General features: G+C 53.1%; 1 protein-coding gene across 1 annotated transcript in view; it reads left to right on the forward strand.

Moving 5' to 3' along the window:
- The first annotated feature begins 7,455 nt into the window (after positions 1 to 7,455).
- The window catches only part of PRDM15 (PR/SET domain 15), a 50,512-nt gene continuing 45,228 nt past the window's right edge, over positions 7,456 to 12,739 (forward strand). The window contains exons 1-3 of the mRNA XM_069474935.1: positions 7,456 to 7,476; positions 10,567 to 10,612; positions 11,257 to 11,350. Of these exons, the coding sequence (XP_069331036.1) occupies positions 10,576 to 10,612; positions 11,257 to 11,350 (131 nt within the window). The 5' untranslated portion in view covers positions 7,456 to 7,476; positions 10,567 to 10,575. The remainder of the gene's footprint in view (positions 7,477 to 10,566; positions 10,613 to 11,256; positions 11,351 to 12,739) is intronic.

Raw genomic sequence — 12,739 nt, forward strand, 5'->3', positions numbered from 1 at the left:
GTGAGCATCCGGCCTGATGTGTGAACTGACTGGTAAGAAAGCCCTGTCTGCTTCATTCAGCACAGCGTTATGTGAGATGTGGGCTTAGCAAAAATTTGCAGACCATATTTGTTTTGATCAGTGGTGTTCCAGCTGCAGTCACACGCTGGGTGACATTTTGGTCAACGTCAGATTGTACGTATGCTGGTGGTCCCATAAGATTACCATACCCTATTTTTACTGTACCTTTTCCATGTTTAGATATGTTTGGATACAGACATACTTACCATTGTGCTGCAGTTGCCTGCGGTATTCAGCACGGCAACATGCTGTCCAGGTCTGTAGCCCGGAGCAATAAGCCACGCCGTGCAGCCGAGGCGTGCAGTGGGCTGTACCGTGTAGGTTTGTGTGAGTACACTCTGTGACGTTCACACGAGGACAAAATCACCTAACGACGCATTTCTGAGAACATGTCCCCATCATTAAGCGACGCCTGACTGTCCTGCAGTGGTGGCTCGATCCCGGAGAAGTTAGCACAACTTTGTGGCCATAGCAAATCAAGACTAATTCAATGTGTATGAATGTTTGTGTTGCAGAAAGTTTTACAGTGGTGATCAGTAGAGTCATTTCAAGCACACATATATGATACTGGGTTTAAATTCTATAGTAACAGAAATAAGAGTCCTGGAGAGAGAAGCGTGGTAAACTTCCACGCACCTTGCAGCTTTCATGCACAGTAGACGACTGTGTCATGTCGCAGCGTTTGGATTCCAGTAGATGTGTTTACAGGAGTGACGTAGGTTTTATTAAGTCAGTATTTACAGTATGCTGGAAATCACGTCCCTTAAAGCTATGTAAAGCAGGGATGAAGTTTACGAGGGTAGCTGGAACGCAGGGAGCAGCATTTTGTGAAAGAAACACGGTTGTGGGGATGCTGGCAAGGTGGGAAGAGGACGCCACACACGGAGCGGGTGTCAGGTGGAGCCGCAGAGACAGACCTGGGGCCAGGGAAGGGTGGGCAGCCCGCGGGGTGCTGGGGATGCTGGCTTGGGGGGTGGCGGGGCTCGGGGGAGTAAGTGCTGTGTCCAGAGAGAGAGAAACGAAGGGGGCCAGCCTGGGCCACCCCACCGTGGAGGTGCTGGAGGGGAGGTGCGTCCAGGGAGAGGGGAGGAAACCGGAAGACCCTCCAGGGCAGAACAGTTTCCAGGAGGCCACAGTGAGGACAACTTGGGGTGGACAGGAGCCCCCGGTCTGGCCTGCGGCCCTCATCCTAATCAGATCAGGAGAAGCAGGCTCTGCGTGCCCCCTGGAGTCTCCCCAGCCTGCAGGGTCTGATGAGCAGGTTGGTGCTGGTCTCCGAGCTGCCACCAGCTACGTAAAATTGGAGCTTGGGCCCCCAGAGATGGTGCTTTTCTTCACCTGAGCTGCACCGTGCGTTACTGGCTCTATTAGTCTTGTTTTCATTGTTCAGCATGGCCGGGTCTCCAGCTTGCTGCTGCTCGTGTTGGGAGACTGCAGGCATCATCAGGGAACCTGGAATAAAAGATGTGGCTCGCGGTAAACTCATCTGTCCAGTGTCCTTGAACCACTGGCTCTGTGGGGAAAGGGGCCGCACCTGCTGGACCAAGAGTCTGCCTCCGAGGGGGCGTTCCCAGTGTCGGGTAATTCTCTAGGCCTTTGGCCTTCAGTTAGCTTAGAAACTATTTATGCTAATTAGTTATAATAAGCTTACCTTTTATTGTGACCAAAAGCATAAACACAGTTTTAGCACTGTAGTTGACAAGTCAATGGAAAAGAAGCCAAACTCTGTAAGATAATTTAAAGAGATTTATTCTGAACCAAATTTGAGGACCGTGGCCCAGAGCCACGCCCAAGAAGCCTCGGGTAAGTGGACTCGCTGTGGCTGGGTTGTAATTTGGTTTTACACATTTCAGGGAGACAGAAATTACAGGTAAAGTCATAAATGAATACATGGAAGGTATATATTGGTTTGGCCCAAAAAGATGGGCCATCTTGAAACGGGGGAGGCCTTACAGGTGATAGGTGGATTTAAAGACTCTTTGATTTATAATTGGTTAAAAAATGAAGCTTTTGTCTAAAGGCTTGGAATGTTTTAAGTTACGATAAGGAGGGCTGCTAATCAGACAAGCCACCAGCCATGTATTTGTTGTGTAAATTGAGGACCTGCAAGTTTGTCTTGCATGTGAGTCACAAAAGACATCTCCAAGAGGGAAGGGAGGGGACACAGCTCCCTCTCTTGGCCTGGAAGGATCCATTCAGTCAGCCTGTGGTGGGGGGGGGGAACCTTAAGGTTTTATTGTCTGGCCTGGTGCAGTGGCTCACGCCTGTAATCCTAGCACTCTGGGAGGCCGAGGCGGGAGGATTGCTCGAGGTCAGGAGTTCGAGACCGGCCTGAGCAAGAGCGAGACTCCCATCTCTACTAAAAATAGAAAGAAATTATCTGGTCAACTAAAAATATATAGAAAAAATTAGTCGGGCATGGTGGCACATGCCTGTAGTCCCAGCTACTCGGGAGGCTGAGGCAGGAGGATCGCTTAAGCCCAGGAGTTTGAGGTTGCTGTGAGCTAGGCTGACGGCACGGCACTCACTGTAGCCCGGACAACAGGCGAGACTCTGTCTCAAAAAAAAAAAAAAAAAAAAAAAGATTTTATTGTCGTTCACAGGCAAGAGGTTTACAAAATCCTTGTTCTGACCCAGCTGCTTTGTTTCTGACTGTTAGCTGGTCCTGTCTGCTGGGTCCCTCGTGCCTCTCTGGGTCCCCCTGCTCTAGCACATTCAACTTCTCATTGTCTCCATGGTCCTTTCTGACCTTGTACTGACGTTACAGCAAGTGTCACAGCGGGTGGTCCCGAGGGCAAACCGAGCAGCACACAGAGAGTTGGAGAATCAAGGTTTATTCACTGGTGGGCTCAGAGGGTCTCGCCACCAAATTCTGAGCCCCGTCTACCTGATTTTTCCCATTTTTATTAAGTTGGGGTAATCCAAGGGATGGGGTCTCAGGTGATGAATGCCTGCCAGGTAACAGGTTATTTGATGTGTCAGGTAATAGGTTAGTATTATGTTGATGCACCAGGTAATAGGTTTAATGTTATGCTGATGTGCCAGGTAACAGGTGTTTCATGTTATGCTGATGTGCCAGGTAATAGGTTAGTTGATGGGCCAGGTGTTAGGTTAGTATTATGCTGATGCGGGTCTTCCGTGAGGGGTGGGGTCTCAGGTGGCTGCTGTGCTAAGTAATAGATGGGGGTTTTCCTTATCACTGAGAATGCACAAGAACCTGTGTTTCAAAACATGCTGAGCCCCTACTCCCCGCCTTTTCACCATCCAGGCCTCCTAGGTGCCAGGTTCTAAAATATCTTGTGGGTCACGCAAGCCCTGTCATTAAGTGGGAATCAGTCTTCACTCCCCGCCCCCCCCTTTTTTTGTTAAACAAAACCATGACGGCCAGTTAGTGTTCTAATCAGCTGAGCGAGTCCACACTGCCTCAGTTTCCATTTTTAAGATGGTACCGTGCACACCTTTCTCTCCCTCTTTGCACAGAAATCCCCTTTAAAGAACCAGAAGTGAAAATCAGAAATATAGATGTCATCCTGGATGAAACTAAGAGGTTCAGAAAGTGAGAGCAGAGAAGAAATCGTAAAAGAAATAGTACAAGAAAACCTCAGGGCGAAGGACGTGGTGCCAGGTTGAAGGTGCAGCCGGAGCAGGTGACAGGGTTTCAGAACGCTGGAGCTTAGAGCTGGTGAGAGATTCCGGAGGGGGGGCTGCCCAGGAAAGCTTTGCCGGCCGGAAAGAAATCAGGCTCGGCAGCCGTGACACTGGGTGCTGAAGGACGCTGGAGTCCTGCTTCTGCCGTTGGACATTCTGAGTGAAAGTGACCGTCCCGGGCAGCCCAGCTGGGGTGTGAGGGTAGGGTAAGGACAGCTAGGGCCGTGGCAAATCCTCCCGGACGTTTACCTCCTGCGTCCCATTCTTCTGAAACTACAGGAAAACGTGCTCCCCCAGATCCAGGGAGTAAACCCAGAACAGGGACGCAGTGGGCTCAGGACGCAGAGCTGCACGTGCCAAAGACCCAAAGCACAGTCCCCGGGCAGTGGGAAGGGGTGTCAGGCCTCGGTGGCAGCCGGGACAGGAAGGGGAGGGTGCGCGGAGCCCACGGTCAGTCTCACTGGTCTGACCCTGTGAAAAACTAAGGACAGGCGATTGGAGGACGCGGGCAGATGCAGCCTCGGGAGCTCCCCCCACCCCACGCCTCCAACAACTGCAACAGAGTCTGTACCCGTGTATGTACACACAACAGCCTGACAAAATGTACACACAGCAGCAGCGAACAACGTGTGCACAAGAACTAAGCAAATATAAAAAATAACTCAATTAACTTTAAAAAGTTCGTGCTAGAAATGTGTTAGTAATAAGCTCGCTTAAGCAGCCAATAGTATTTTCAGAGTCATAATGTTATCCACATTGACATTACCAAAATTCTGCTGGGGAACGAGGGGCGCAGAAGAGAAAAAAAGTTAACTCTTCATCTACCAGAGTACAATGCGAGAGGCCAGGAGGTTTCAGCAGAAGCACGTTACTCCGAGACGTGGAAGCAGATGTCCCAGGAAGACAGATGAGAGCCACCGACCTGGGCAATGGGGCAGGAAGTGAGGGAGGCGGGGGAGGGGGCGCTTCTTGGTTTTTGAAGCTATTTATATGCTTTATTACTATTCGCTTTCATAGAATAAAAATTATTTTAGATAAGAAAAAAAAGGAGTGGAAGTATGAGGGCTGGGTATTGGCTCCAGGCCCTGCGGGGGCCTTGGCCACCATGTAGGTGGGTGCTGGGGGGGCAGCGGGAGAGACCCGGCTGCAGCGGGGCCAGGCGGGGTGCCCCTCTCGCCCCGTGTCCCGGGCCTGGGTGCTGAAGGGGCAGTGACAGGGAACAGCGGGGTAGAGCAGCCGCTGCCGTCCCGAGGGTGGGGGCTGCTCTTTGGCTGTCGGTGGGAACAGCAGAGGCCCCCCCCCCCCCGCCCCCGCGTTCAGTTTCCATTGTGTTTTCAGCCGTGGGCAGGGACTCCGGGCTGGCCGCTCCGTCTACCTTCCTGACCCATTGCTGGCCTGTAGGCCTCGGGTTGGGACCAGAGGGTCCACGAGCAGCTCTCGGAACCGCCCCTAGGCGATGAGGGGTCCGGCACTGAGCCCCGGGGCTGGCAGGCACAGCCTGGCGACCGCAGTGCTGCCCTGTGTCGTGGGCACTCGCTCTGGGAGGGCAGGAGGGACACGGCCCACACAGTGACGGCCTGTGGCTTCAAATATGGCAGCTGCTGCCCCAGAGGGACAGTGACATAGAGGGAGAGATGACCCCAGGCCGGGGCAGAGGCGATGGTGCTGAGGGTGGGGTCGGGTGAGGGGACATGGAGGCTGGGGAAGCCCAGAAACTGAGGCACGTGAGTGTGGAACCCTAGTTCTGCTGGAAGGAAGCCTTGTATATAATGAGAAATACGGTTAGAAAGAAAAAGTTACAGCCACTTTATAGAATCTTCCTCGCCAAATGCATGAGTTTGGACTCGGTTGGTTAACGGGCGACCAGGAGCGGTTGTTGGGTCACGCCGTTTCTTCATGGCACCAAAAGTTCGTTGTGAAACCTCCGTGTCTACGGCCACACATGGCAGCCACGACGCAGGGGAGGGGTGGGGGACGGAGAGGTCTGAGCAGCGCGGTGCGTGAGGCGGTGACCGTGTGCTGTAGTTCACAGGCTGGAAGGGGCTCCGTGGGCAGCTAGGCCCACACTCTCACTGTGCGGATGGGGAAACCGAGGCCTGCGGAGGGCGATAACTCATCTGAGGTTTCTCCCCTCTGCTAAACAAGAGGCAGACTCACACCCTGCGCCTGGTGTCCAGGCCGCTTGTGACCAAACCAGGCCCCGCCCTGGTGCTGCCCGCTGAGGCCTGTGCTGCGGTCTCCAGCTGCGCATCAGCCGGTGCAGAAAGTGCTCTCTGCCCAAGTGAGTCTGGGAGCTGCTGGGCTGAACACGTTTCAGCGGGGATTTTTCTTGGAGGACCTTCCGTGTGCCTGTGTGTCTCTCTGCTGCAGAGTGGGAATCTGCAAGGTTTCGTGACTTGATTTGGCCGCAGAGTCCTGTCTGCCACCTGTGAACCACCCCCAATGTCTTTCTAGATTATTCTGCACCACGTGGATTTGAAAATAGCTATCACTCGTTTCTTTAGCTTTTTCCCATTAGTGTTTTTTTCCTTTAATGCATTTAATATTGTCACGAGAGCATACACCCAGTGGGAAAGAGACCCCTCTTGCTTAAACAAAAATTCCCTGAACCTCTGCATTCTTGTGATGGGGCTGGTCTGAATTAAGATAGGCTGTAAGTATGAAATACACTCGATTGCTAAGTCTTAGTGTGAAACAGTTCCTTCATAGTTTTTATATTAATTATATGTTGAAATGGCAATAAATAGTTTGGATATATTTGGTTAATAAAATGTTAATAAAATTACCTGTGTGTAGGCTGGGCATGGTGGCTCACGCCTGTAATCCTAGTTCTCTGGGAGGCCGGGGCGGGAGGATTGCTTGTCAGGAGTTCCTGAAAATTACATATGTGAATCTTAGCAAGATTTTTTATGGCTGCAAACAAGATTGGTCTAAAATTTATATGGAAAGGCGGAGGAACTAGGACAGAATAGCTAAAACAACTTTGAAAAAGCAGGGGAAGTGGGAGGCAGTATTCTACCTGGTTTGAGACCTGCTGTAGGCTGCAGTACCGAGGACTGTGTTGGTCGGCTCCACCAAGCGCGTTGGTAGAGAGACCGGTGGGATGGAGTGGAGAACCCAGATGGACCCGTGTAGATATGGCCACCTGGCCTTTGGCAGGTGCAGGAGCAGGTCAGCGGTGCCAAAGCAGCCACAGGCAGAAAGGTGAACCTTGACCTCACCTCCCATCTTACACAGTAACTCGAATTGCCTAACAGGTTTAAATGTCAAACCTAGAACCATAAGGCTTTTCTAAGACACACAGGAGAAGATGGCTGGAACCTGGGGCTGGCTGAAGACAGGTCTTGCACACGGTACTGAAAGCCACTGGGTTGGACTTCATCAGAATTACCCTTTGCTCTGCAAAAGGCCCTCGGCAGAGGATGGAAAGAGAAGCCACAGACAGGGATGAACTACTTGCAGATGACACGTGACAAAGGATCTAGACATACATATAAGGAGCTTTCAAAACACAGCAGTGAAAAAACCCAGTCAATCCAGCTAAAAAAACAGGAAAAAGATGGAACAGACATTTTACTGAAGAGGATTTACAAAGGGCGCATAAGCCATGAAAAGATGTTCAGCATTGTTCGCCATTAGGGAAACGCAAATTAAAACCACAAAGAGATCTTGCCTCACCTCTGCCAGGGTGTCTAAAACGAAAACCTGACAGCCAGATGCTGGGCAGGATGCAGAGAAGCCGGGTGGTCCACACGTCGCTGGTCGAAGGTAAGTTGGTGCGGCCACGCTGGAAACCGTGGCAGCTTCTTAAACCAAACGTCGTTTTGACGCGAGCCCCAGTCATTGCACTCTTGGGCCTTTATCCCAGAGGAGCGAAAACTTAGTCCACAGCAAAACCGTACATGATTGCTCTTAGCAGCTTCATTTGTTACAGTCCCAAACGGGATAAACCGGTGTGTCCCTCGGTGTTATGTGGAGTTTAGAAAAGCCAGTCTCAAAGGTCACACGCTGTCTCACTGCATTCGTGTGACATTCTTGACAAAATTGTAGAGATGGAGAACAGATCGGTGGTCGCCAGGGTTAGGGATGGTGGGGGTGTGGCTAAAAGGGGGAGCATGCGTCTTCTTGGTGGTGATCACACAGTCTACACTCCTAGTACAGTGACAGAGGACCACGCACACGCACTGTACCGACGTCGGTTTCCTGGGGTTGATACCGCGTACAGTTACGTGAGACGGAGTCCTTGGGGGAAGCTGGGTGAAGGGTGCACGGGACCTCTCTCTACTATTTCTGAAACTTCCTGTGAATGGGTCATTATTTCAAAACCCAACAATAAGCAGAAAAATATTACCTGTGTGCCTCAGCTTGTATGCCGTTGGGTAGTGTTGCTTGGACACAGAGGAGCAAGACACTACTGAGTCCTCCAGGCCTGTGTTAGCCTCCTGGGCTGTGAGACCCCATCGCTTTGCTTCTCCGTCCCTGTCCTTATGTAAGTGTCGGGGGGGGGGGGGGGGGGCTGCCCGACCAGGGTAACAAATGAAGTCTTCATTCCACACTTACATCAACAACCTTCCTGAAAACACGTTTTTCTTTATCTCTAGACATGTGCCTTGAAATTGTGAAGTTTTTGTTTTCCACCATTTCAAAACTAGTTTTTTCTAAACCTCCCCAGCCTTTATAGATCACATCAACAAATAATCTTTCAAAAACGTTTTTCAAGCTGGGCGGCACGGTGGTGCACCTGTAAGTCCCGGCAGGTCCAGGCTGCAGGGCTCTGCTCGCACCTGTGAATGAGCTCTGTACTGCAGCCTGGACAGCACAGCAAGACACCATCGCTTAAGATGTTCTGCTCAGGTCTGTGGAGCCTCCGCTTGCTTTTCTTTCACTGCTTTCAGGACCTTTTGCACAGACCTGTTTTCCTGGGGAGACCCCTCCCTTAGGGAGATTTTGAATGGAGTTGGTTGGTGCTAGAATAAAAAAGGGTTGCACTTTGTTCTCTGACCAGTGTTTGACTAACGGCATTCTATAGGACCACTCTGTGTTTATAGAAAATTTGTGCAAAACTCAAAATAATCGGTGCGTTTCTGGGCTTTCTGAGCTGAGGGTGGCAGGCATCTCCCTGCATCTCAGTGCTCTGCATGGGGAACGTTTTCCGTGTGGAAAGGAGCGCTGGCCCCCTTGGCCCTGGGCTAGGAGGTCAGGGTGGGAGCCGTCCTGCAGCTCTGCTCAGAGCCTCACCGGTCAGTGACGTGTGAGCCTGGAGAGGCACACCTGCCTAGTAACAACAGAGACAGCCCGGACTCATTGTTCTAGACCTTTCCTCCTTTGTATGAGAAGTGAATGAGTAGGGTCTCCCCAGGGAATGGGAGCCTTCTGCCAGCTTCTCCCCAGAAATGCAAGATGAGGCCGGGTTTGTCTAGCCGGATCCGAATGGCACCCTCTGTTGTGTGCTGTAGCGGGGAGAAGCCGTGTGCTTGTTTGCGCACGCGACACAGCCCTAAAGCACCACCCTGCCACCCTGGTGTCCTGTGAATATCTGCACAAGAAAGGGACTTTGTTTTTTTGAGCTGATAGCATGTGCTTGCGGGCGCCAGTTTCCTGAAAAGCTGTGGTTTCTGATGGCAGCGTTGTCGGTTTGCAAGCTTCTCCACTAGCACAGATTTTGTTTGAACTTTCCTTCAAGTGCAGGTGGCTGGAGGGGTGTGGAATTTGCATCAGGAAGTGCCTGCGTGCTCATGTTCCTAAGCAGGTCCGGGCGGTGGGCGCGGTGAGCCTGGGGTGGCGTGAGGAGTTAAGCAGCCGACACCGTGTGTATCTCACTGTGCTCCAGGACGTCCCAAACCATGTGAGGTGGGCACTGTCATCTCCAGTTCACAGCTCAGAAATCTGAGGCCCCGAGTGACCAATGTCCAGATCGCCCTGTGAATGGGGGTCTGTGCTCAGCTGCCCCCTGTGCAGGTGGTTCTTGAGGACGGACGGGAAGGAGCAGTGACTGGATGTGATAACGGCCTGTGTGGGAGCAGGAGAGCTGTCCCCGATGTCACGCCTTGCTTATCCCCGGAGAAACGCTCCCAGGGTGTGCGTGGGGCGTCAGGTGCAGGTTAGCGGCTGAGGGAAGAGAGAGGTTGCGTTAGACACGGCTGCCCTCGGTGAATTCACGGCCCATTGAGGGAAGGAAAAGCAAGAAGTGGCAATGTGGAAACTGGCTTTTAAAATATGGTAATATCTTTATTTTACAAATGGAAACCGATGGCTGTATGAAAAGATGAAAGTCTGAGTTCATGAAGACTTTCCTAGACATGAGGCCGTTCAGGTCCATTGCGTTTGTTAAAAAGCAACATTGGTGGCTCACGCCTATAATCCTAGCACTCTGGGAGGCTGAGGTGGGCGGATCGTTTGAGCTCAGGAGTTCAAGACCAGCCTGAGCAAGAGCGAGACCCCATCTCTACTAAAAAAAAAATAAATAAAAATAGAAAGAAATTATATGGTCAACTAAAAATATATACAGAAAAAAATTAGCTGGGCATGGTGGCTCATGCCTATAGTCCCAGCTACTCAGGAGGCTGAGGCAGGAGGATCACTTGAGCCCAGGAGGTTGGAGGTTGCTGTGAGCTAGGCTGATGCCACAGTACTCTAGCCCGGGGAACAGAGTGAGACTGTCTCAAAAAAAAAAAAAAGGCAATGTTATTTTAGGGGCGAAGACATTCCGAGGCCCCCAGCTCCATTCCACAGAAAGAGGGGACCCTGATGTGTGTTCCCTGTAAAGTACAGGTCACACCCTGCACTGGGGGACGCCTTTAGTAGGACTTGCCTTTAAATACTGCTTTGTCGTTAACGAGGCTCTCTGTGTCCCGACAGGTGTCGGAGATGGCCGAAGATGGGAGCGAAGAGATCATGTTCATCTGTAAGTGACCCCAGACCGTCCGCGGGCCTGGCGCTCGCTGTCACAGAATGCAGACGGGCCTGGCGCTTGCTGTCTGGGCAAGGCCACGCCCACATTTGTGTTTCTGTAGAGAAAAGCTGTTTCTTTTGGAATTGCCCTCGGAAACGTGGTTACATGCGCAGGGCACGTCAGGGGTGCGGTTTTAACAGGGTCGTCTTTCTCAGAACTCCTGGCAAAGGGCACGTTGCAGGGGGTAGCGCTTGATTCAGAAAGTAACCCGAGGGTTTAGAATGAGAAAAGTGTGTTAGATTTATGATAAATGGGTTAACATTTGTGGATTTTCATTTATTCTCAGTGTTGGGGGAAAATCTGTTCTTTGTCACCACAGAGGTGACTGTATGATTTGAGGTGTCCCCAGAGCTGGGTCTTTTCCTTGGGGGTGTGGTCCTGTTTTGCACCCCTGATATTTCCAGGAGCACTGAGAGGGCATTTGTGACACGGGCTTGTGCCCTCACTTGTCTCTGTGATGTTGGTGCACGAGTGTCCCTGACCATGGGTCACCCCTGCAGGGCAGGGGTTCTCGAGTCCCAGGTTCATGTTCTTTGGGTGTCCCCATGCGGATGCTGTCCCCGCTGACGCTCTGACGCTTGGATGTCTGCTCACAGGGTGTGAAGACTGCAGCCAGTACCACGACTCCGAGTGTCCCGAGCTGGGCCCCGTGGTCATGGTCAAGGACTCCTTTGTGTTAAGCAGGGCAAGGTGAGTGACCGCGTGAGCTGCTTTCACTTCCCCAGCCCCGTGTGTCAGACAGGATCCCCTCCGTGTCCACTGCGGCGCGAGCTCGGCGGCCTCTGAGTCTGCACGCCGGGGAGAAGGAGCAGAGAGCCTTGCGGGGGGTTAGTGGCTTCTGTCCCCTGCGAACCGAGCAGCCGTGCTGCCAGGACGAGCCCCGACGTGTCTCAGAGCTCCAGACTGAGTTCTTCGACCCAGCCCAGCGTTCCGCAGAGCCCGGCTGTCCCCGACACAGCGTGGCGTCCACGGAGAGCTGACCGGCCGAGTGGCCGGTGCACCGAGCAGAAGCAGCCACGCTGGAGGTCTGCCCTGCGCCCCATCCAGGCCTGCAGCTGGCACACACTGGGGGCCGGCCCGGTGGGCTGGGCTGCGGGCGCTGGGTCTGAGCACAGGTGACAGGGCGGAGCCAATGCAGGTTCTGGAAACACCTGCAAGTGGAGGGAGGAGGCCCTGTGGCCCTTCGAGGTGGCCCTGCCATGTTTACCTGTGGGGGTTGCGTCACCTGGCGGCCCAGAGCGAGTGACCTTGGACCAGGCCTTCTCCTCTCTGAAGCTGGGCTGCCTGTGACGTGGAGAAGATGGGTGGCCCTGGTCGTGGTGCTGTCGTGTGTGGTGGTGCTGGGACTGTGGTGACACCAAGGCTGTACTGTTGCCGGAAGCCTCCCAACCACCCACCCGTTATCCTTTTCTTCTCAGTGTGACTTTATTCTACACACAAAAAAGAGGTTAATATTTTTGCCTCAGTGGAGAGCTGACCGGCTCTTGGCTCCCGAAAGCCTTCAGGGGTTGCCTTTTGCCCACGAACATTCAGTCGAAACTGTTGGTCCCAAAGTCGGCCCCCCCGTGAGGGGTCCGTGGTGTCACCCGGCCTCCCACCCTGCCATCGGGGCCTGTGCTACGGGCGCCCTGGCGTCCTCCGCTGCTCTGGACGTGTCTTGGGCTCGGCTGCCCTGGCCTGGCCCCAAGGTCGAGGCTGGTGTGCCTTCGTCTCGTGCCCCGTCCTGCACGTTCTTCTGCTTTGGTCACTCGGGCCACATCCTCGGAGAAACTGGCCCCGTCCCGCCTGGCTGGAAACCCTCTTCTGGTGTTTGGGAGGCCTGTGGCACGTGTGTCTTTCCCGTGGCGCCCTCCACGTGGTTCCTCGTCTCAAGTTCTGTGGTCCTTCCTCCCTGGCCCAATGTGCGCCTTGCGGGCGAGAGCTGGGCTGGCCTGCTCTCTTGTCCCACGTCGCTCTGCCGGCTCACGGGGGTTTTAAATGCGTCCCTGAGCCAACTGCCCCTCCAGCGTGTGCTCTGGGTGAATCTGGCTGGGGCCTTGTGGTGGTTTGGCGCTGTGTGGCTACGGCCACAAGATTACA

The sequence above is a fragment of the Eulemur rufifrons genome, chromosome 7, assembly GCF_041146395.1.
Source record: "Eulemur rufifrons isolate Redbay chromosome 7, OSU_ERuf_1, whole genome shotgun sequence".
Lineage (NCBI taxonomy): Eukaryota > Metazoa > Chordata > Mammalia > Primates > Lemuridae > Eulemur > Eulemur rufifrons.